At 32.1% G+C, this 22261-nt stretch overlaps 6 protein-coding genes across 14 annotated transcripts; 2 read left to right on the top strand and 4 right to left on the bottom strand.

Annotated features, from left to right (window-relative positions):
- Positions 1–368: 368 nt before the first annotated feature.
- LOC149510625 (uncharacterized) lies at positions 369–1871 on the bottom strand. 3 transcript variants are annotated; one of them, XM_089757133.1, is made up of 2 exons: positions 1155–1871; positions 369–638 (listed from the first exon to the last, which is right to left on the bottom strand). In XM_089757133.1, the coding sequence occupies exons 1-2, from the start codon at positions 1370–1372 to the stop codon at positions 593–595; spliced, it is 264 nt and encodes an 87-aa protein (XP_089613259.1). In that variant the 5' UTR covers positions 1373–1871; the 3' UTR covers positions 369–592. The 3 variants fall into 3 exon arrangements, with proteins under 3 accessions (XP_089613259.1, XP_089613261.1, XP_089613260.1); XM_089757135.1 differs by having other exon boundaries at positions 369–634; positions 1095–1839; XM_089757134.1 differs by having other exon boundaries at positions 1095–1829.
- Positions 1872–1972: 101 nt separating this feature from the next.
- LOC111280944 (uncharacterized) lies at positions 1973–4696 on the bottom strand. 4 transcript variants are annotated; one of them, XM_022868499.2, is made up of 8 exons: positions 4294–4693; positions 3795–3833; positions 3619–3698; positions 3413–3499; positions 3275–3309; positions 3026–3111; positions 2315–2380; positions 1973–2221 (listed from the first exon to the last, which is right to left on the bottom strand). In XM_022868499.2, exons 1-8 carry the CDS (start codon positions 4358–4360, stop codon positions 2187–2189), a joined length of 495 nt encoding a protein of 164 aa, XP_022724234.2. In that variant the 5' UTR covers positions 4361–4693; the 3' UTR covers positions 1973–2186. The 4 variants fall into 4 exon arrangements, with proteins under 4 accessions (XP_022724234.2, XP_089613258.1, XP_089613257.1 ...); XM_089757132.1 differs by lacking the exon at positions 3795–3833 and having other exon boundaries at positions 2270–2380; positions 3619–3695; positions 4294–4696; XM_089757131.1 differs by lacking the exon at positions 3795–3833 and having other exon boundaries at positions 3619–3695; positions 4294–4684.
- Positions 4697–4878: 182 nt separating this feature from the next.
- LOC111280945 (transcription elongation factor 1 homolog) lies at positions 4879–6504 on the top strand. Its single transcript, XM_022868500.2, has 5 exons — positions 4879–5032; positions 5452–5574; positions 5879–5949; positions 6071–6092; positions 6178–6504. Exons 2-5 carry the CDS (start codon positions 5462–5464, stop codon positions 6287–6289), a joined length of 318 nt encoding a protein of 105 aa, XP_022724235.1. The 5' UTR covers positions 4879–5032; positions 5452–5461; the 3' UTR covers positions 6290–6504.
- Positions 6505–6817: 313 nt separating this feature from the next.
- Positions 6818–10334, bottom strand: LOC111280941 (transcription factor VOZ1-like). 2 transcript variants are annotated; one of them, XM_022868488.2, is made up of 4 exons: positions 10107–10334; positions 9734–9883; positions 7924–8443; positions 6818–7789 (listed from the first exon to the last, which is right to left on the bottom strand). In XM_022868488.2, the coding sequence occupies exons 1-4, from the start codon at positions 10332–10334 to the stop codon at positions 7239–7241; spliced, it is 1449 nt and encodes a 482-aa protein (XP_022724223.2). In that variant the 3' UTR covers positions 6818–7238. The 2 variants fall into 2 exon arrangements, with proteins under 2 accessions (XP_022724223.2, XP_022724225.2); XM_022868490.2 differs by having other exon boundaries at positions 10054–10202.
- On the bottom strand, positions 10235–14059 carry LOC111280942 (syntaxin-61-like). Of its 3 annotated transcripts, none has more exons than XM_089757130.1 (8): positions 13795–14052; positions 13629–13711; positions 13373–13486; positions 13102–13215; positions 12713–12891; positions 12500–12590; positions 12227–12292; positions 10235–10370 (listed from the first exon to the last, which is right to left on the bottom strand). In XM_089757130.1, exons 2-8 carry the CDS (start codon positions 13680–13682, stop codon positions 10350–10352), a joined length of 639 nt encoding a protein of 212 aa, XP_089613256.1. In that variant the 5' UTR covers positions 13683–13711; positions 13795–14052; the 3' UTR covers positions 10235–10349. The 3 variants fall into 3 exon arrangements, with proteins under 3 accessions (XP_089613256.1, XP_089613255.1, XP_022724226.2); XM_089757129.1 differs by lacking the exon at positions 10235–10370 and adding an exon at positions 11512–11682 and having other exon boundaries at positions 13795–14059; XM_022868491.2 differs by lacking the exon at positions 10235–10370 and adding an exon at positions 11785–12053 and having other exon boundaries at positions 13795–14047.
- A 5602-nt stretch (positions 14060–19661) lies between these two features.
- On the top strand, positions 19662–21110 carry LOC111281207 (trans-resveratrol di-O-methyltransferase-like). Its single transcript, XM_022868865.2, has 2 exons — positions 19662–20546; positions 20634–21110. The coding sequence occupies exons 1-2, from the start codon at positions 19782–19784 to the stop codon at positions 20928–20930; spliced, it is 1062 nt and encodes a 353-aa protein (XP_022724600.2). The 5' UTR covers positions 19662–19781; the 3' UTR covers positions 20931–21110.
- Positions 21111–22261: the final 1151 nt, after the last annotated feature.

Below are 22261 nucleotides of genomic sequence, written 5' to 3'. Positions count from 1 at the left end.
AACTAGGCTCCTTTGACATTTTTGGATGCATATGATGATGATTCCTATCATATTATTTGCCATAGTTTCACAAGAAATGAAACCGGTTGATCTCCTGGTTTAGCCACACGGCTGATTTGCTTGAACCAATTACAGGGCATGTTGAGGAGGCATAGCCCTCTGAAGAAGGGCGTTGTTTTGAAGACTTGGCTTGAAGTTTTGTTAAGACATTTTTGTTTTTCAACAGGGAAGTAGGTAACATCGTTCTTGACTATAAACTCCGCAGAAATTAAACAGACCCTTTTCTCTGCATGGTCGATCTTTTTCTCTTAAAAAAGGAATGAGAAGAAAGACACCATGAAAAAAAAAACCAGTTCAAAACGGTGAGGTTGGCAGGCCGGCGGCAAGAGAACAGATAAATATCTTTAGAAAAATTTATACCATACTCCGTAAGATAATAGAGCAACTGTGAACAAGACGAGTGGCTTAAAGAAAACAAATTCTAAGGACTCCATTTTTCTTTAAGATGCGGTCACACTTAGCGTAAGTGAATCAGAACAGCAGCTTTTAGCGGCTTTTCTTCCAGGTCAACATGGCCTCTCCAACAGGAAGTTCATTCTGGATCAACAGTCGAAAAAAGAAGCATATCTATCCACTGTCTAGAAAGAAACAACTAGGCAAATTTCAGAACTATGAACAATTATAGTACGGACAACACAGCAGTAAAATGCATGTTCTTTTAGCAAAGTCACAAAATATTGCTTTTGAGTTTTGACCAATTTTTAGGTGGATTATCTCTGAAATAAACCAAATATCATTGCAGCAAAACAGTAGTGGAAGCATATAATACTATCAAAACGAAAGCAGGCTGAATTTTTTTGCAAGTTCTGCATTCTTGAAGTTTGAAATGCTAATTCTTATTCAATAAATGATATAAAAAGGAATTCTGCATTCTAATTCCAATTTAAAAACTATAAAAAGGAATCCCATGAGCGTGAATAAATCAATTATATTCAGAGTTCAAACAAAAATAGAAAAGAAATCTAATTCAAGCGCTGCAATTATCAAATCAAACACCCAACGCGAAAAGAGATATCAAGTAAACTAAAACTGACCGAAAATTTGATGAAGCATCGAAGATCACTATTTATTATCATTTTTTGTCAGGATCAGACCTGAAAGAGGGAAGAGGATTAGAGCCCGTGATGCTCCAACCAAGGGCAAAAAACGATACCCCAGCCAGAATTGCCGTGCCCCACGCGTGAGAGTACCATTTACTGTATTGCGTGATGGCATACCTCCATTGATCTCTCAGTGTACCCGGGTCCGGGTTTGTTAGGTCGGGTGGGTTCGGGTAACGGACCTTTTCTTGACCAGACAAACCAGAGGCCATGTTATTGCCGACTTCTGGGATTGATTTAGAAAAGGAAGAAGGAGGAGGAGGCAGGTTTTGAGGAGGTTCGGGCTTTTTGTGCTCTGACACTTTATTAGTACTTACGGCCGCTGAACTTCGAGTTCAAGAGCAAATCTTTGTTTGAAACAAGAAAGGCTCAAGAAAGACTTTTCTAACAGTTCGACGTTTACAATGTAAGCTGTATATTTGGGCAAACGTGGCGATACGCAGACGATTCCCTTTACTAGAACCTTTTCTTCCTTTTCTTTTCATTTTTTTTTATTCGTTTCGGTATCATAATAAAGAGAACAATATTTTTGGTGATTTTAATTGTCAGCTCGCCCAGAGGAAATGCACAATCTTTTCTTCAATACACTTCAAGCCAAATCTGTTTCTCCTTGCAGGCTTGAGCATTGAGGCCCCCATTTTCGTTTTCTCTTATTAAAATAGAAAATCCAGCCACATTAAAATGCCAACAAGTTCAGACTCAGAGCAGCAACACTTCCCTCCAGTTCAAGGCAGGATAAAGAGTGTTCCCTGCCTTTCCCCAATCCCTGAGTTTCTACTTTGACAATGAATATCCCATAACAGCCGGTAAAATTAGCAGAGCATAATTAATCTATTTAATTCAAAAACCACAACGGAATTATCAAATTATGTGCCACCAAATGGGAAAAAATTATGTCTGTGTAATAAGCAACACTTTGAAAATAACAAATCTTTTAATGAAAACCATATATTAGATAAACTGTAGAGAGCACATATTTCTTCTACTAAAGGAAACACTTGTTGTGTATGAAGCTTTGTTGGAAAGTCATTTACGAGCTTCAACCTTCTTCTGCTCCCTGGCTGAAACAATTAAATATGAATGTTCATCAATTTCTAAGTGTCTAATACCAGAAAACAAGTTAACAAATAATCATGGCGGCTCCAAAATCTTACCAGCTTTTTCCTCTTCTCGTTTTCTAGCAGCTTCTTCTCGCTGTTGACGTGTAAGGGATAGACGCTCTGTATCACAGTAAAATTCAAAATAACTCTCTTTCTTTTGTTTTTCATTTGAAGGGAAAAATGGCAGTATACAAAGCAGAATCAACAAGATTGAGTTATAAAATAATGTCTCTAACCATCATACAAAGCAGGATCACAAGATTGTGTTATAAAAATTTTCCAGTGAACAGTGGTGGTTAGGTATATATAGACCATTGTGCTTGTAAGTTAGGATGCACAAAGCGACCTGGCATGATTAAGATTTTAAAAGCATTCAGCTTGTCCATTCTATCACAGGCAAATATATCTCCTGAGTCTAATGTACAATCATTGCAGCCCTTTAGGACTTTTAACCCACAGGAACAGTTCCCTAAAATGTTACCAAAGAGACAAAACAAAAGTCGAGTAAGCCCTAAACTGAAGTAGGTAGAGGCAGGGAATCATCAGTTGCAAGATAAAATGATGATTTCGATCATAAGTAAATTCTTTTTATATATGTCAAGAAGTAATCTGAAGTATGTGTAGTTATGCTTACCACCTTAAATGTTCAAAATAGTATAGCCACAGAGGTTCTGCAGCTTAGACCATTTTTTATTGAAATCTGATAGGAGAAGTAAGTAATGCAGGTATGTTTGACATGAGGTATAGTGATATTAATTAGCTTACCCAAATCCTTCCTTGCTTGTTCTGTTTTACCTTGCTCTTGCAGCCTGATATATCGTTCATGGGCTCTCTGCTTTTCTAATTCCTCCCTACAAACAAAGAGAGGTATAAGATGAAAGCATTCACACAAGAAACATACAAAAACATACAAAGTTTTAGCTAAAGACAGAATAATGGATCCAAACAACAAACAATGAGTAAAAGGTATCCAAAGTAGAATTTAAAAGGAAAATGATAGGACCATTTACAAACCTTTCACGCCTTGATAGTTCATTGGTTTTCCCAGTCTGCACATGACAGAGAGGAAAAAAAAATCAAACATAAAATAAAGCACCAGTTATAAAACATACAATCACTGAAACAATTTATAGAAGATGTCATGAAACTTACATCAGCATCTCTAGCTTTCAAGTTCTTTGGCTTCACCAGATTAGGATTGTTGATCTCGATAATACCTTGAGTTACCTTGTGCTTTTGCTATTGGTTGGCAATGAGAAATAAATACAGATTTCATTAGTCATTCACAAAAATAACCCAACCCATATGCAAAAACGATTGGCATGCAATATATAAAACCCAATCAACTATATACTTACTTCAGTTTCACCATCAGATTCTTCTCCAGACTCCTGACCACATTCCTCAGATTCTTCCTCCTCTCTATATTCAGCTTCTTGTTAACAAAATTAAAGAGTAAAGAATCAGTTCTTATGCTGTTAAAACACCTATGCTCATACAAAGTGTCCATTGAGCACGTCTGTAAGAGAGAGCACCCGCTTAAATGTGCGAGGACGAGAAGAGGTACCAGCAACTGCAAACACAAAATCAGAAACGAAACAAGGTTCCATTCAGGCAGTGTGCTCACAAAATTGATTTAAGAATAAAGAGCATCAGTTAACCCTAACCCTAACTCAACAATGTTTCATTATCATCAGCAAATTCAATCTTTACTAGCAAGAATTAACCTAAATTTTACTCGAAGCAGACAACATGAATTAAAAAAAAAAAAAAACTGTTCTACCTTTTTTCAGCCTCGTTTTATTCAATAAACCACGGGAAAAAATGCTCAAGCTGATCAAATTTTCTCAAATTGAAGTAACAGTTTTGCAAATTCCACTGTCTTTGTCAAGCATTAAATTAAAGGCGTATACTTCCACAATTTCAAATAAAATCATTAAAAGATTTGAAAATTCTACTTTTCCTCAAATTTTCTTGGGAAAATAAATCGAAACAAACATAAAAATAGAAAATTTTAGAAGAAGAATTCTTACGCATCTCTTCTGGAGTGGAGAAGTGGCGTTGCCCAGTGGGCTTTGCCTTGAATTTTCCTCTTCCCATTGTTAATAACAGAGACAAAGATAATCGCCAAACGAACACGAACGGTAGCTTTTCTAATCTTTAGAATAATTTTCCCAAGAGGAAAAAAACATAAAGTTTTGATATTTATTTTATTTCCTTTTATCCCTTGGAGTCGCTGATTCGAAGAACCCTAGTCTTCTCAACCCGTGCAGTTGCTTTTAGTGGCGTTGGGTTTTCTTCTGTGCGACTGATCGTATAGGAACCCTTCTTTTTCTATACTGGTGAAAAAAAAAACCCTCTATTTGTGATTGTCCGTTATGCGAATCTGAGGAGTACTTATACAGGGAGAATGATCCGACGGTGCTGGTGGATGTGAAACGTTGTGGGCTGCACTTTTCACTTTCAAAATTAATACCGAGTGAGTTGAGATTTTGGGAGGGTTTTTCATTTTTGACAGTTGAGGGCAGGCGCATGTTAGCAAAATGGACACGTGGACTCTTTTGGGCTTGTTGGGTTTTTGGTTTAGGGGTTCGGAACAAATGCACGTTTCTGGGCTTCAACCTTTATCACAAAAACGCCGTCGTTTTTCTAACGTAAGCAGACCGCCTTAGAATACTATAAATAAAACAAGATAAATCCTCTATTTCTCCTTCGAAAAGCATCGAAAAAGTTAGGGTTTGCACTCTTCACGCGAATCGCAATCATACTCTGGTAAGTTCAATTATTCAATTTATTTTCCTCGTCTATGAAGTTTAAATTTTGTTATCCTTCAGTTTTCAAATAAAATTATAATGTTTTTCTTCTTGGATAAATTTGGTGGATATTTTCATCGATCGGGTTGATTAGCCTTTGAAATCCGCCATAATTTTAATTTTTTATGTTTATTATTCTTAAGAAGAAAAGAAAATTAAAGAAAGGTTTAAACTTTTGTGAGGAATTTGAGAAAAGAGAAAATAGATTTGATTTTCCGCTTAACCTAATTGTTTTATCCCAAAAAAAAAAAAATTTAAGCCTGAAATAATTAGTTAGGGTTTGAAGTGAAGAATCTGAGTTTTGGTAAGAAATTCTTTAAGTTTGTAGTAAATCTGAAATTGTTATGCTCACTTTGGTTGTGAATTGACATGTTTTAGGAATTGAAGTATGGGAAAGAGGAAATCAAGAGCAAAGCCTGCTCCTAAGAAGCGAATGGATAAGCTTGACACCGTTTTCAGTTGTCCCTTTTGTAACCATGGCACCAGTGTTGAATGCCGCCTGTAAGTGTAAACTTCTTATATCTGTTTATGAGAAATTTTACCCTTATTGGACTTAATAACTGATATAATTTTGAGGCAATTCTTTCTATTCAATGGTTGGCAAAGGAAAGCGTTGGTGTTTATGTAAGAACATTGAAATACATAGATTGCCCTCTAGCTAAAACCAGATTATCTTTTTATCTTTGATGAAGATAAAAGAGAAAACATGTATTATGTTAAAATTAATGTCCTGTATCATAAGAAGTTATCTAAGATGTTATAGTTGTGTTTTGCTAAGTTTTAAGTTGGTGTTTATCTGTTCCAGTGATATGAAGAACTTGATTGGCGAAGCCTCTTGCAGGATATGCCAGGAAAGTTTCAGCACTGTTATAACAGGTACTTATGATGCTGTTAACTTTTGGCTGGTGAAGTTGAAATTTTTTTGTGGTTGTGATGAAAACTAAGTTGACAGTCATTTATTAACTCATCTGTGTTTCTTTTGTCTCTGTATTTGCAGCTTTGACTGAACCAATAGACATGTAAGTGCTATCAATCTGGTGTTTATTCTCTCTGTCTCTCACACGTGATCTCTCTTGTATATTTATTCTTCTTGTGACTTTCCAGATACAGTGAATGGATCGATGAATGTGAACGGGTTAACAACCTTGAAGATGATGGAGATCAGGATGAAGGTTTGATGCCTAGAAAACGGGTTTCAACGTCTGAGTGGGATTAGCAATAGCCAGGAATGCTCTAGAACTTCATAAGCCTGTAATTATGATAGTTCCCACAGGGAATCTGTGATGTGCCAGCATGCACATTTTAACAGCATCTTATGATGAATGGCTCAAGTGATCGATTGTATGGTAAGGGCTATTAGCTATTGTTTCAAGTTGTATGAACAAATTTATGTTGATGTAATGCAATATGAATGATGCTTTCCAGATTTAATTGGATAGGCCATGGGCTGATCACTGATGAGAAAATTTCCTAATTTTAAAGGGTTAAAATTAAAAATAGAAATTGTTTGCATGCTGCCGCTCATGATTGTGCAAAGTTATACAGTGTTATCTTCGAGGAATGCTGAAAGACGAGAGGATTTTCAATGGCAGGCGATGTTCAAATCATTTTTTATTGAATATCATATTTTCCAGTGCCCTATCCTCTGTATCAAACCTGCCCCACAAGAAAACAGCCGAAAATCTGGTATGAGTTAGCTGAATCCAAAATCATTTACAAGTTCTCAAGCATAGATCAAGCAATATAGACTTAAGAAATGTATTTGATTATATATCCGGTTACAGAACGTGACATCTTTAATGAGCGACTGGAATATTTAGCTCAAACTGTTGAAACCCTGGAAAATAATTAGCTTCTATTGTATACCATGTCTTATTAGGTAGTATCAAAGAGGGCTGATGAAAAACAGCCATTTCTCTTGCCTGTAACCGTCTCTGGCGTCGTTGATTGTCTAAAAGACTAATGCAGAACATCTGTGTGCAAATGAACTGTACAAGTTTTTGGCCATAAAATATAAGAGCTTGACTTGGTTTTCTAATCATGAAAACCTACAGAACAGACTAGTAAAAATGCAGAATATCCCACCACTTCTAAATAATTCAGCAGATATATAACTAGTAGATGAATGGATGAAGCTACTTCAGCTTTTATCCAACTTTCTTCGACTATGTTAGATAATAACCACTTAAATTGTCAACAAGATAGTTGTACTGCACACCAAGCCCATAATTCAACTTCTCACTTGTTGCCACCACATTTGGAGTGGAATAAAGATTTCCAACACAAAACTTCGCGCTAATCTTGGCCCTTCCTTTGACATAGAGCTTGTTATCAGAAGGGAACTCTGCAGTAAGCCTTCCCATCTGCTTCTGCAGATAAGCAACCGTATCATTCGCTGATTGCCCCTTTGCACTTTTCTTACCATCAACAAGCTTCAATTCCAACCTATACAAGGCACAAACATCACACATGTTGATTTCATATTCATAAAGGTGCCACTCGAAAGGGTTTAGTGGCTGTGGATCCATGTAGTATGATCTCTTCAGTCCTCCAAATTCATTCATGATTTGCTTTCTTGACTCATGCCAGCCACGCCCACTATAATCTGGCAAAGACCTCTGCTTTCTGTTCCCACTTTCAAATGCTCTTCTAGGCTTATCAAAAAACAGCCACTCCCTAATTGATTCACCGTCAAGAACCGAAAGATCAAAGAACTCTGCAATCACGGGAGAAAATTAATTAATTTCCCAAAAATCATAAAGAACATTGTGAATGATTAGAGAATATATTCTGTTCCCACTCATAAAAGTCGCCACTAGAACTGAGCAAAGCAAGATTGATAAGACATACCAGGAGCATTCCATGGAGACTTGGCAGTTGCAGCTCCCTCACATTCCGGTATACCCACATCTTTTCCTTCTGCCTTAGCACTGAGAGCAGCAAAGAGCAGACCGTCCTTGAGGCCTATGCCACAAGGTCGCAGAATCGGGCCCATTCCAGGTGAACCTTCATTCATTGCTAAAGCAGCATGAAAGCTACTACAGTAGTCCTGACACCAGTCCAATGCTTGAACAGGCCTTAGACAATCCCAAAGTGCACACTTTGGTCCTAAGAATGCAGATGGTGGGGGGCACATACTTGCAATATAGCTACAAGTATTAGGCATGGCATCCTCCTCACAAAAACCTGCACTGTTAAAACCTGTGTAGAAGTGCTCAAAATCTTGATGCAAATCAAACTGATTGTATTCCAATTGAGTAGCCGCTCGCAAATTGTTAATTGACATGGCAGGAAGTCCTAAAGGCGAGCCTTTGCAATGATCAACTAATGGAAACACACGTTCATGCTGCCCCTGATTCACTCCATAACCCTGTAAGGACATATTGATTATAAAACTTGACAGTGAATGTCTTTTTCAACATAATAAGATGCCAAAGAAAAGTGGAAACTGTTAACTACAAAACATTCATGAAATATAATTAAGAGAAAAAACAAAGGATACGAACTTATGCTCTCGGGAAAGATAACGTTTAATGCAAAAGCACAACAAGAAAAGGTAAATTTAAAGCCCCGGTAAGCTCAAATCATGATCTAAGTACAAAAATACGCATAAAGCTGAAGAGGAAAGTACACATTAGCAATTAGTTACGCTATCCCTTCTAACAACATAAGGAAAAATTAATGAAACTTCTCAACCTTGCCACCTGCACAGCCCAGAAGCACACTCTAAGCATTCGGGCCCTTTTAGACAGAAGTTTGGTCCCCCTTATCTGCACACATGATAATTCTGTACTGAACCCCCCATTCCACATGACTACCTTGCCAGGCTCAGTCTTATCACCTTTGCCCGATAAAGTAAGATGGCAGCAAAGCAATTGATTTGATAGGTGCCTATAATACTAATATACAATATTGTCAACATCTTAATTAGCTCAATTTAGATTCTAGATGGCAATTTTAAAGGAATGATAATTTACCTCAGTTACACTGACATGACTTGCAAACTAAATTGTTAAAAAGAAGGATACAAAGGAGAAGTGTTCATTAAACAGAAAATAAGATAAGCAATTATTGGTGCTGTGAGAAATCTTAGAATGAAATATACTAGCTATGCCTGTCTTCCTATCCATTGAGTGTGCAATGAACGAAAATATTTAATGCTCTGGCCTCTTGAAAAATATCATATATCCTATCCTATCTTTCACAGCAACACCCACTTAATCTTAAGGAAACCAGTTCAAGATAACCAAACCTTATTTATCACAACTCTCATTAAAGCCCAACTAGAAGAGAATTGCAATCATATTATAGTAGCCTTCTCTACTCTGTAGCACCATTCCAGGAAAGAAGCAAATTAGAAACAATCATACGCAACATAATTTTTAATTGTTTATCTCATTTACCACATTCTAGAAACTAAAAAACAATCATGAACATAAAATTTAAACATATACAGTTCCAAATTCTGTATTTACAAAAGAATGCAACCAAACGCCTTCCAGGCTCCAGCAATAAAAAAATCTCATTCCTCAGGATGGACAACTTAACTTGAAGTTCATGTAGGCCTAAGCATACTCAACAGACTTGTTTTCAGTCCAACCATCATGCAAATTCCAAAAGAAAATGAAAAGCAAAGGATCCAAGGACAAAGAGAAATCACCTCTTGAAAAGCAGCAGTATCTCCTACTTGCAGGTTTTGATCATTAGGCTCAGGCTTTGGTGCAGCAAGTACACTAGTTGCATCATCTTCCTCCTCGCAAAGCTGCAAAAGCTGATAAATGTCCGACGAAAATGAACCAAGACTCCCACCCTGTAAATCACCATGAAGATCACAATTCACTATCACACATTGTAGACAGTATTTTCAGTCCCTTGAGATTAAAACTGATAAGCATTTATCTTAGTTACATTCTGTAACCGCCAGACCAAACCCTACAAACCACATACAACCTATTAAAACACACATCCACACAAACTCACACTGATAAATTTATACAAGTCATTCAAATGAAATTTATATGTGCAGTGATAACTTGTTGCAATGAAGAAGCTGGAGAAGGTTCGTTGAGCTCGGCTTTCCATTCACGGAGCATCTGATGGACTTGTTCCTCAAGGACTGCAACATCAATGCTACGGCTCTCCTTCCTGGCAAACTGCAGATCCAAGAACATTCCCTGCAGGTCATCCACACGGTTTTTTGCCCTGTCCTTGAAGAGTTTGTGGGATGCTGACTTACAGTTGCTTTTTGAACCTTTCCCCATTAAAATAAACAGTCCTCAACGATTCCCACCAAAACCCTGCAATCCAAAGCGCAATAAAACACAATTTAAGACCAACCCAGACGAAAATTCAATCCAATAATCACTACTGTAATTCTTAAAATTTGTAACTAAATATCAGCTTACAACTAATAATAGTGGGGGAAAATCCATAAGGCTTATAACAAATTAAACTCCACACTTTCAAATCAAAGAAACTGAGATTGCCACAGTTATCTAACTCCCACAGTTATCTAACTCCCGTTAAAAAGAAACCAAGCTAGAAAATATTATTGAAATCATGGTTACTAAATTTACATCAAACCCATAAAACAAAAGTCTCATAAACAGGGAAAAATCATAAAATTAATTAAAAAGCATACCAAAATCTGAATTATATGTAAAAGGAAAAGTAACCCAGTTTTCCAAAAACCTTAAAACAGAGATAAAATGAAAGCAGCATGAGATCGAAGACAAATTATAAGTTGAAAAGGGTTGGAAATAGTTATCTTAGAAAGCTAACCAGAGAGAGATCAAAGACTCAGGAGCTCCTCCACTTTCCTCCGAGACAAAAGTAGAGTGAGAGAAATAGAGAAAGAAAGTGCAGGGAAATGGCAAGAAAGAGAGAAAGTAAATATTCGATAAAACACAAACGTCCACAGTTCATTCAGGCCATAGACAAAATGCTAAAAGAAGAGATGCTCCTCACCTCTATGTTCTTCTTTCTTTTTCCTTGTACTTAAGTTTTTGGTTTTATTAGGAAATGAGAGGATTTACCATGGAAATTACAGATATAAAGGTTATTAGATTTGGATCAACCCGAATAAAAATGGAAGAATCTGATACCTTTGGGATAATGGGGCGGTCAAAAGTGTTTTTATGGCCGAGGAAATTAATTCCATATGGGTTTCAATATGGGTCGTATATGATTCATCTGATAATCCTTCAGCGACACATGACTCATCTGATAATCCTTAAGCGAGAGTTCCTTTCTCTTTATGAATACTTCAAAGTATGGTAAGATTCAAGCCTAGATCTTTCACCAGCATATGACTGTACAAGTGATTTCTTTTTACATGTCTCGCGCTGCTTTTACAATGCTCAAATCCTGAATTAACCATTCTGGTGCTTCCAAGAGTCATGGCAAATGCAACCACACCATTTTAACAAGTATGCTTCAATTATATCATTGCGCCAGAAGAATAGTTCTTCGTGAAAATGTTAATAAGACCGTACAGCCAAACAAAAGAATGCGCCTCTGATGGATTGTAAGCTCATTGTGCACAAATGCAAGCAGAAGAACTCGATGCAAACCCATATATTGCAAGTCTTTAATAACTAGCCATGGCAACTACAGAAGAAACACAAAATTGCAAAGGAGAATCAAATACTAACAATATGCGCCTATCTTAGATGGTCCTAATCAAGTTCGACAATTTTTGAAAACCAAGAAGACACAAAAATTTCTTCATTCTTTTTCAGATCAGAGTTTTTTCAACAATAGAGATCACACCAACCAATTCCTATGTATTCCATAACTCCCATGGTTATTTCCAAATATCAGATTCAATTTCGTGTATGAACATCATAAGACTAGGCCTTCTCTCCAGCCTAAGTGAAGAAGACCAGAATAAAAATAATAATGAACAAAACTAGCAAAACTAATATCATCATAATCTGGCCCTTAGCGCTGGCCTTCTTCATAATCATAGCCACTTTTTTCTGCACGGAAAAATGAGGAAATTTTCATCAAAGAACTAATTCAAGACAAGCTACGTAATTAATGAGCAGCAGTTCAGCTCAAGTTGGCAGATAAGCACAAAGGGCCAACCATTTAATTTTCAGATCATGGAAACGATTGTTTTATATCCACAATACCAAATTGAGAGAATCACCTGAACAAAATCCAGTCGGTTTGTTGTGCTGTCCATTTCAGTACCCAACTCATCTATTATCTTCTCCTGAAACACCAAGGGATTCAAATATTAGCATGTGAAATAGTCAATATTGATCCTATACTGACAGTGAACAGAACACATTGACTACAGTAGCAATTCATTCAAGAATAGGTAAAGATAAAAAAAATGTGTGCTTAAAGCATTAAGATCAGGTAAACTAGAGAGATTATAGTGGATGCATTACAGGGAAGATCACCAGTAAGTACTCACCTGTGCAAGAAGTTCTTCATGTATAGTAAGCCCAACACCTCCTATTCTCTCAACACTTGCACTGAGCTCATCCAACTCCTCATCCTGCTGCCTGTAACCACCAATAAATAAACAATCAAAAACTAGTAAAATTGGACAAGGTAGCATGTTGATGACACATGCACATGGAGGAGTAATAATAGAAACAGGAAGCCGAATTCAAGAACACTCTACTTAATAAGAAGCATTTGTCTATCTGATTCTGATGCTATAAAGTCATCATTATCTTCTGCAGTATACAGGTTGGACCTATCTGGCTGGTGTAAATTTGGCAGTCTCATTAATTCTCGATGCATCACACTTGCACAATTACCATTTTTTCCAGCTACTACAGCTTTCTTCACATTTCCCACCTGATCAAACAAAATGATCCTTAATGCGGATCCCTAACTGAAAATGTAGAAGACTAAGATTTACCATGTGTTACATAATCCAAATTTTGCATGAATCACAAATTCCATCAACTATAATAACAGGAAAAAAGCCTGCACTGCGCCACTTAGCAAATAAACATTACTGATATCTTCACTCTTTGATAAAATTTAAAATCCATAAGATGATACCTGAGTACGGGCAGTGCTGGTCCATCTCCTCCGCTTTACAAGTTCTGCTTCATCAATGCCGTACCAAGAAGGATCTCTAGCTGCCACAGAAATTGCTTTGTCCAATTCATCCACCTTGCAATCAAAAAAGAAGTATTTTCAGCAGTTGCAAATCGGATTAAAATTGTTCAATTAACCCATAAACATAATGTAAAACACATCATCCCAACATAGAATTTTGCCCATTTTAAGGATCCAATCCAATTAAAGAAGGAAAACTTAATTTGAGTACCTGCCATTGAACGCTCTCACAATTAGCAAGTAGCTCTTTTGCGAGATGTACTTGCTCTCCAGTGTCAGGAGGAAACCTTTCCCATTGGTGAAAACTTGATTGCAATTTATCAATCTAAGCCAACAAACAAAACACCCAAAACGTCATCTAATTGAAAATCCAAAATAAAAAGACCAATAAGACAACTACCGAGGAAACCATGCAATCTTTTTTCTCCAACAGGGTGTAGAAAAAGAAAAGAAAAAACCCAACTTACAGATTCTTGAATCTCTTCTTTGACAATATAAAATGGATCTTGAGCTTTAGACATCTTGTTAAGTAATGGAAGTAACTTATATCCTGTAAACATTCAAAAAAAAAAAAATTTCTTTAGCGATAATTCAGGTTAAAAAAAAAGCATCAACTTTTACATGGTTCCTTACCTTTGCCACCGACCGTAGAAAACCCCAGTCAGGAAAATCGATGTTTCCACAGTTTGGGAGGGTAAAATAATTGTAAGCCCTAAAACAGAGCAGATGAAAGATTCATGATTTTGGAATCCGAGCTCCTGCCATGTTTTTCATTTATGGGCTGTCTGGTTTGTCAATTCCTCGCCTTCTTCTGTTTTGTGGGTTTCCCACCATTTGAGGCCTAGTAGTGTTTGAAGGAGTCATTGTTTTCGTAATTTTGGGCCAAATGACTTTAAATGGTTAAAGATATTCCTTTTTTTTTTTTTCTTGGACTGTAAAAGGGTTAAGGATACTCCAATGATCATTATCGGCTTTTGATTTTTAAGTACAACGATCTGACAATGAGAGCGAAATACATATTAAAACTTTGAAAAGTCAACAACAACATATTGCTAATTAATGCTTATTATACCGGAACTACGGAGGATTCTTAAATCCAACATTAATTGTGTACTAAAATTAGTTACGAGATATAAAAATTTACATATTTTTTTATTATAATATATTTTTTATGAGATAAAATTATAAAATTAAAAATATTAAAATAAATAATATATCATAAAAATATAAATTATGATAGATAAATTGATTTAAAATATCGAATGAGTGTATACTTAGATCTTGAAATCGTACAGACCTGAAGGTTAAGTTTGAACCCTTGACAAGTGATATCAAAATTAGCTCTTGAGGAACTAATAATATATTATTGAAGACGATGGGCCTTTGTTAGAGTACAAAAAGATGTCACAAATTTAAAAAAGAGTCTTAAATTTCATATCGATTGTGTATTAAAATTAATCATGGAATATAAAAGTTCATACGTTACTTTCATTGTGAAATCATTTTTTTGAGATAAAATCGTGAGATCAAAGGGATCAGAACGAATAATACATCATAAATATGTGAACTATAATAAGTAAATTGATCAAAAATATCGAATAAATGTATTTTCAGATCCTAAAATCATTCAGACCTAAAAATTGAGTATCGACATGTGATACTTAACATGTGCATATTGATTAAAATAATAATTTTAACAATATTTAACAGAACTAACATTTATTATAATATAAAGTACATTCTTGAGAAAATCGTACATATATTTTTACATGAATAATTTATATTTTTTATATATTTATGTAATATAAAATATAAATATTTTATATATTTATATCATATTTTGCATAAAAATAATAAATTAAAATTTATTTCAATACAAGTAAATTAAATATTTTTTATTTTATTTAACTTATATATGATTTTTATTAAAATTTTAAATCATATCAATTTTATATTTTTTGTTTATATTATTTTTATATTGTATCACAATATATATTTTAAATTAATAAACCTAATTTTTACACATGGTATCATATAAATAATTCTTAAACTTATATTATTTTTCAAATAATCTTATCTAATCAATTTTCAATATTTAAAATTTATAAAGATTAATTTTTTAAAATCTTTTAACTCATATATTTTATTGTATTTAAATCAAACAAAATTTATTTCCCAACTTATCGTTGTCAAATATTTACCATATTTAAAATTTTATAGGATTTTTACAACATTTTAAATTTTAGACAGCTTTAAAATTTTAATAATTAAAATTTATCTATTCATCATAATTGTTATCAAAGAATTATCATTTTAAGTCCATAAATAGAATATCCTACATTATTCCCTTTTTTTTTTCAATTTACAAATGTTCGTTTAAAGGTATATTATTTTTTATTTTTTAATCTCTATAACTTTTTTTTCTTTGACACACGTTTCTTAACTTTTTTTTTTGTATTTTATTTAGTAATTAATCAAAATTATGCCAATTTTTTTTTAATGTCTTGATTCATCATTTAACAATATATTATAAATTAAAATATTATAGTTTATTTTCAATAAAATTATTAAATTTATATTTCAAATAAATGTGACACTAAATTATTTTTTTGAAATTGGATATATATCGATGTGACTATATATCTTTCATGTAGAAAGATATATGCATGTTATCAAACATAATTTCTTGTATAATTTTATCTTAAAATTTTATTTTATTTTTTAATAAATTATAATTATTAATTAGATTTGAGAAAAAAATATTATTTTTAATTTTGTTCACTTTTCTCTCTCTTTTTTTTTTCTTTAAAGTTGTTTTTTCAAAGCTCAGATCTTGAATTAGTGTGAGCTATGCCTATTTATATCCACCACCATAGTTGCATCATTCTTATTTTGCTTTTAATTGATGTTCGCCTGTTTAAGAATTTAATTTTATCTTATTATAAAAAAAATAAATGTTATGTTTAGATAAAAAAAAATCATAGTTACTTGCTTAAAAATTTTAATTGAAAATTATAACAGAATATGTTATAAATTTTGAAAACTTGAATATAATTTTGAAAAAAATGTTAATTTGTGTATATCCACACTTTACTTCACAATATTTTACAAATTTTTAAATTATAAAATAAAATTTTTGTTTTTTATTAATAAAAATAAAATAAAATAAAATCCAATGTATTATAAAGTAAAAAAAAAAATCTAAAAGAAAAAAAAATTACGTTTTATCAAAGAACCCTAGTCTAATTTGCACCCAAAAAAAAAAAAAAAAAAAAAACCTTCGTCTAATGGAAAACCGAAGTCTTTCTAAAACAAAACAGATAACAGTAGAGGTCAAGTCCTCCTCTAATAAATTTCCTCGAACTCCAGCATTTTCCATTCAATTCTCCTTCTTTTCGTTAAACCCCTCCGTTTCGTTTAGGTGCTCTTCTGATTCTCTGTTCTTTTAGTTATTCTTTTGTTTAGTTTAGGTTTTCATGTTTGATCGGCTGCTCCTAAGGTATGTTCGGTAAAAAAAAAAATAATTCGATAATTAAAATTTATAATTATTTTTTTATTTTATTATTTAATCAATAAATTAATAATGGAAACCTGAGGGGCCATGGCCTTGGCCCCCAAAATTTTTAAACCTCCTTAAGCAAGTATATATATTTAAATTGGCCCTCTAACCAAAAAATATTAATTTTGTTATGTTTTGTATTTTATAAATTAAATTTATGTATTGTAATTTAAGAAAAATTCAAATTATATTTATATTTGTTTATTTATTATTATCTAACAATTATTTCTTGTAAATTTTTAAAATTATTAGATTTGTCAAAAATTTTAAATCACGACCGATCTTAAGAAAAGTCAATTTAACCTTTTAACTTATTCAAAAAAATTCAAGTTTTCAACAACGTGCCAAATATATTTTTTTTATTTTTACTTTAAATCTCTATCACATGTTGTTGCAATTATTTTTTTCAAAATAAAAATATCATATGGAACTACTTTACAAAATGATAGAAAAAAAAGTCAAATTTTCAGTCTCAAATTTCATTTTTATTATTTTAAAAGTATATTTATTTTCTTATTTTAATAAAACGTTTAATGATTTTTTTATTTATATTTTTTATTTCTCTTTTAATTTGTCAAAAAAATCAAAAAATTTTATGTAATTAATAATTTAACAATTAATTACAAATCATATTATTATTAAAAATATAATGTAATCATAGTAATATTTTTATTTTATAATTTTATACGCTTATCATGTTTTATTAATATATTATTTACATATATATTAATAAATATGATAAAATACATCTTAAAAAATAAAATAATATATATTATACATTATGAATTGATTCTCTTAAAATTATATGTGAAAATCCGTAACTAAAAAAAAAAACTTTAGTTTCTTTGCCTTTATCTTGACTTAGAAAATTCTGATGAAGAATTCCCTTCATCCCCACGTTGCCGTACCAAATTGACCATGGGTCTGTTTTTCTTACCGGGTTAAAAGAGTCAATATGCAACTCTGTTTTCTTCTCTGCTGAAATTTCTCTTGAAAAACAGGGCCATATCGAATCAAAGTGACGGTTTCAAAGATTTTCTGTTTATTTTAGTTAGTGGGATTTGATTAAATAAAACATTGGAATTGGATCTCATACTGTTCTGTTGCTAAACAAAGTTTTTTTTTTTTTTTTTAAGAGAGAACGGTAAACATAGTTTTATTAAGATTAAAAATATTTTCCATGTGATTGGCGGATTAAGGTGTTAGGTTTGGAAAATTTTTGTTTACTTTTCTAGAACATTTGAATTCATGCTGCTTTTGACGTTTTGGTGTTCATCCATCATCATTTATAATTTAATCATTTGAAATAGTCTCTCCATTTTATTGGAATAATTTGTTACCGGAAGTAAAACAACAGAGCTCAGCCATGACGTTTTAAGACTCAGTAGATTATTAATGATAGAAGCTATGATTATTAATTATTAATTTAAATCTAATCTATACTTAAAAGACCGTTGTTATTGATTAAAATCGTAATGCTTTCTTGTTTTTGGATAATTGTTTTTATAAAATATTAGGTTTTGACAAAAAACAGTAATCTTTTTGGATTTTTAGAATGATTTAATGAATAATGTTGTATTATACTAGGCATATTAAATTAAAAAAAAAGTTTATATGTTAAATAATATATAAACTGTTGAAAATTTACTTTGAATATCTTATTTTCATATTAAAAATTGAGCAGAATTATAAAAATTGAGAATTTATTTTGAATTTACGTAAAAAGTTTAATAAAGTTATAAACGGGTTCACTCTTATAAATAAAATATAAAATATTTTGATTTTAGTAGAATAATTTCAGATACTTAGATATCGAAAGAATATCTAAGTAAGTTGACTATTAAAAAAATGTAATTAAATTTTAGGTTAGATTTTGAGTAAAAGGTTTTTAGTAATTTTTTTTATTTTAAAAGTCTCATTTTTTTAAAAATTTATTTGTTAATAAATTAAGTTCGGAATAAGTCACTTAAAATTGAATCGAACCAAGTATGTTTGTCTGATTTTATTTTTGTTTTGAGTTTGTTATATTATTTACATGTTAGGGTGTTGTGCGTGTTTGTTTTTTCATAATATAAACAATTTATAAATAAATAATTAATTAATAATTTAAATATTTTTAAGTTAATTTATGTATTAAATATTAAATAGTTAAATATTTTATTCTCTATCATATATTATTCATATATCATAAAAAATAATACAATAAAAGATGTGATTAAGTAATTTTATAATCTCTTAACGAAATATAAAAATCTTACATTTTTTTATATCAAACCAAATGCAAGAGTCATCCATTCTCCAAAAATTTTCAAGTTAGGCGACAAGGGGAATCATTTTCCCAAAAGAAATCATACTTTTAGTTAACCAAAACATCCTTAGGATTAATTATTCCTAATGTAATTCTAACAAATTTAGTCTCAAAATCGTAAATAACTCTTTAATTCAATAAAATTGAGATACAATGCTAAATTTCAAATTCGAATTACATTATAGCAGCAAATTACACCTTAATCTCTCATAAAATTAAAAGGAATTGTTCAAAGTTGATTTCTTATGTTTTTTATAATTCCATTCATTTTCGAAGAATAAAAAAGCTAAATGTCTATAATGATCCATGGTTAAAAAGAAAAGAAAATATATACATTTCAATAGTTAAGAGTTTATTTGTCCTTTTCCAGGAAAATTCCACTCTATAAAATTAAGAGCCATTTGGATGCAGGAGTTTGTACCTGGCCAAACGGTATGCAGCCAGGTTTTGTAATTATAATTATTTAATTAAAATAAAATTTTGGGTTCATTATCATATAAAATTTAAATAAATTTTGTATACTTTTAAATTATGATCTATAATTATATTATTACAGGTGTTATACTCCTTCATCCGAACAGGCTATAAATAAGTGTCCTCTTCATTGTTTAGATAAACGCCTCACTTCTTGATTTCCTCTCAAATCTCAATCATTACTCATTTTCTACTAGTTGTGCAAAGCAGAATAATTTTTCATCCCAGAAACATCAAAACAGGCTGATCTTTCTGAGAAGCAAACTGATCTTTTGAGTCATGGATCAAGAAGCCACTGAATCCTATCAAGCTCAAGCTTATTTGTATAAGCATATATTAAATTATGTCAGTTCAACGTCACTCAAGTCTGCTGTTCAGCTTGGAATACCAGATATAATCCACAACCATGGCGAACCTATCACTCTTTCTGAATTGGTCTCGGCTCTTCGCATTGATCCAACCAAAACTAGTTGCATATACCGGCTGATGCGGGTGCTGGTGCTCTCGGGCTTCTTTGCTACAATAAAAGTGGATAAAAATCAAGAAAAGGAAGCTTATGCTCTCACACCTTTTTCCAAGATACTTGTCAAAGACAATATCATTTGCTCATCACCCCTTGTTATGGTAATGCTTGATCCTAATGTTTTGAATCCATGGCAATTCTTAGCAGACTGGATACAAGGAACCAAGCAGCAGGGGCCATTTGAGAGTGCAAATGGGAAAACATTTTGGAAGTATATGGACCAGGACCCAGAATTCAGAAACCTTTTCCATGATGCAATGCAAAGTGATTCTCAATTGATGAATTTGATTGTTAAAGACTGCAAGCCTGTTTTCGAGGGCCTGGGTTCTTTGGCTGATGTAGGGGGTGGTACGGGAACGCTAGCCAGGGTTATTTCAGAAGCTTATCCCCATTTGAAATGCACAGTGTTCGACCTCCCACACGTTGTGGCTAACTTGCCAGCTACAGCTAGTGGGAACTTGAATTTTGTTGCAGGTGATATGCTTCAGTATATCCCTTCTGCAGATGCCATTCTAATGAAGGTAGGCAAAAATTTCTGATCATGACACGATGATATATAGTACTTAGAAATCAGCTTTGAATTATGTTGAAAAGAAGTTATTTTGCAGCTTGTTTTACATGCCTTCGGCGACGAGGATTGCATAAACGTACTGAAGAGATGCAGAGAAGCCATCCCAACACAGGGTGGAAAGGTGATTATCATAGAAATTGTGATAAATGAGGAGAAAGATGAACGTGAATTAACTGAAGCAAAGCTCTTCTTCGACTTGACGATGATGGTTGCAGCTACTGGAAGAGAGAGAACTGAACAAGAATGGGAAAAACTATTCATTGCAGCCGGTTTCAGTGACTACAAAATCACTCCCTTATTTGGTTTGAGGTCCCTCATCGAGGTCTACCCTTAAGTTGGCCCAAAAATCATAGATGTTGTTTATCATTTTATGTCTGCAGAAATAAATCATGTGTTAAAGCGTGATTGAATATCACTCTTGAACATAATCACGTGTTTTGAGTTTAATTAATAATACTTGTTATGCTATATTTTCTAAATTACTTTTGTCCATATATCAAACTACTTTACTTTATTTGTGAATTTTTTATTTTAGATTATCAAGAATTAATCCAACTTTATATTTAAAACTTAAACAATATAATATATAACTAAATTGTAGAAACCAAAGGTTGATTTCTTCTCATCAAGGTGGCAGGTAATTTTAATTTATGTTTGGTGCATAAAATAATAAGTAGGATAAAATGATAATCATTTTATATTATGTTTGATTTATATTTAAAGAAAAAAATGAGATTACAAAGAAGATTATCATCCTTTTGGTCTAAGATGATTCAATCCTATTAAAATAAAGATAATTATTTTTAATTAATGGGATTAAACTTATATTTTTTATTATACTCTTAAAAATTATATCAATAATTTAATTTATATAAATAATTTTTATTAATAAATAAATTATTTTATTTTTATTTGTGCGCACATCAAACATAAGATAATATGATATTATTTAATCTAATCTTTTTAATAATATCATCATATCTTATCTTATCATAAATTTATATACAAACACATCCAAAGTCTTACAAAAATATATATTTCAAATATTTTACACCCATGTTGAAAGGAATAATTTTAGAGGATGTCATCAAATTTGGATAACGATGGTGTTTTAATTTCAAATGAGATTAAGTGGTTGTAATTTTTTAATATATATATATTATTTATCAAAAATATATATATCATCCTATTAATGTTTTTGAAGTTTAAAAATTTAATTGTAAGTAAATGTGGTAATACTATAATAAAATCATTAAATAATTTCATATCTATAACTTATAATTAACGGTAATCTTCCTCAATTTAATATTAGCTTGACATGTGACTTTTTAATTACTTCATACGTTCTTGACAATTGCCTTTCAATGATTGGTGTTGGATTAAGTTTATTAATTTTTTTTACTTAAAAAAATAAGTTAGTTGAGTGATGATATTAGTGGGATTTGGCTGCAAGGTAAATTGTTTGAATTTGATAATTGCTCAATATTAATAATAAATAAATATTATATGAATGGATTGAATTATTATGTATGTATTGTTGGATTTTGATTTAATTTATATAATCCATTTAAAGTAGTCTTCTAGATTTAAAAGAAAAATCAACACTTGTCCTTGTCACTGAATTATAGTTTTAATTTTTTAATTCATTTTTAAAAGATTATATTT

The sequence above is a fragment of the Durio zibethinus genome, chromosome 28 (assembly GCF_047325235.1).
Source record: "Durio zibethinus cultivar Kanyao isolate XHJ-2024 chromosome 28, ASM4732523v1, whole genome shotgun sequence".
Classification (NCBI taxonomy): Eukaryota; Viridiplantae; Streptophyta; class Magnoliopsida; order Malvales; family Malvaceae; genus Durio; species Durio zibethinus.
This window is presented reverse-complemented; position numbering and strand designations above follow the sequence as displayed.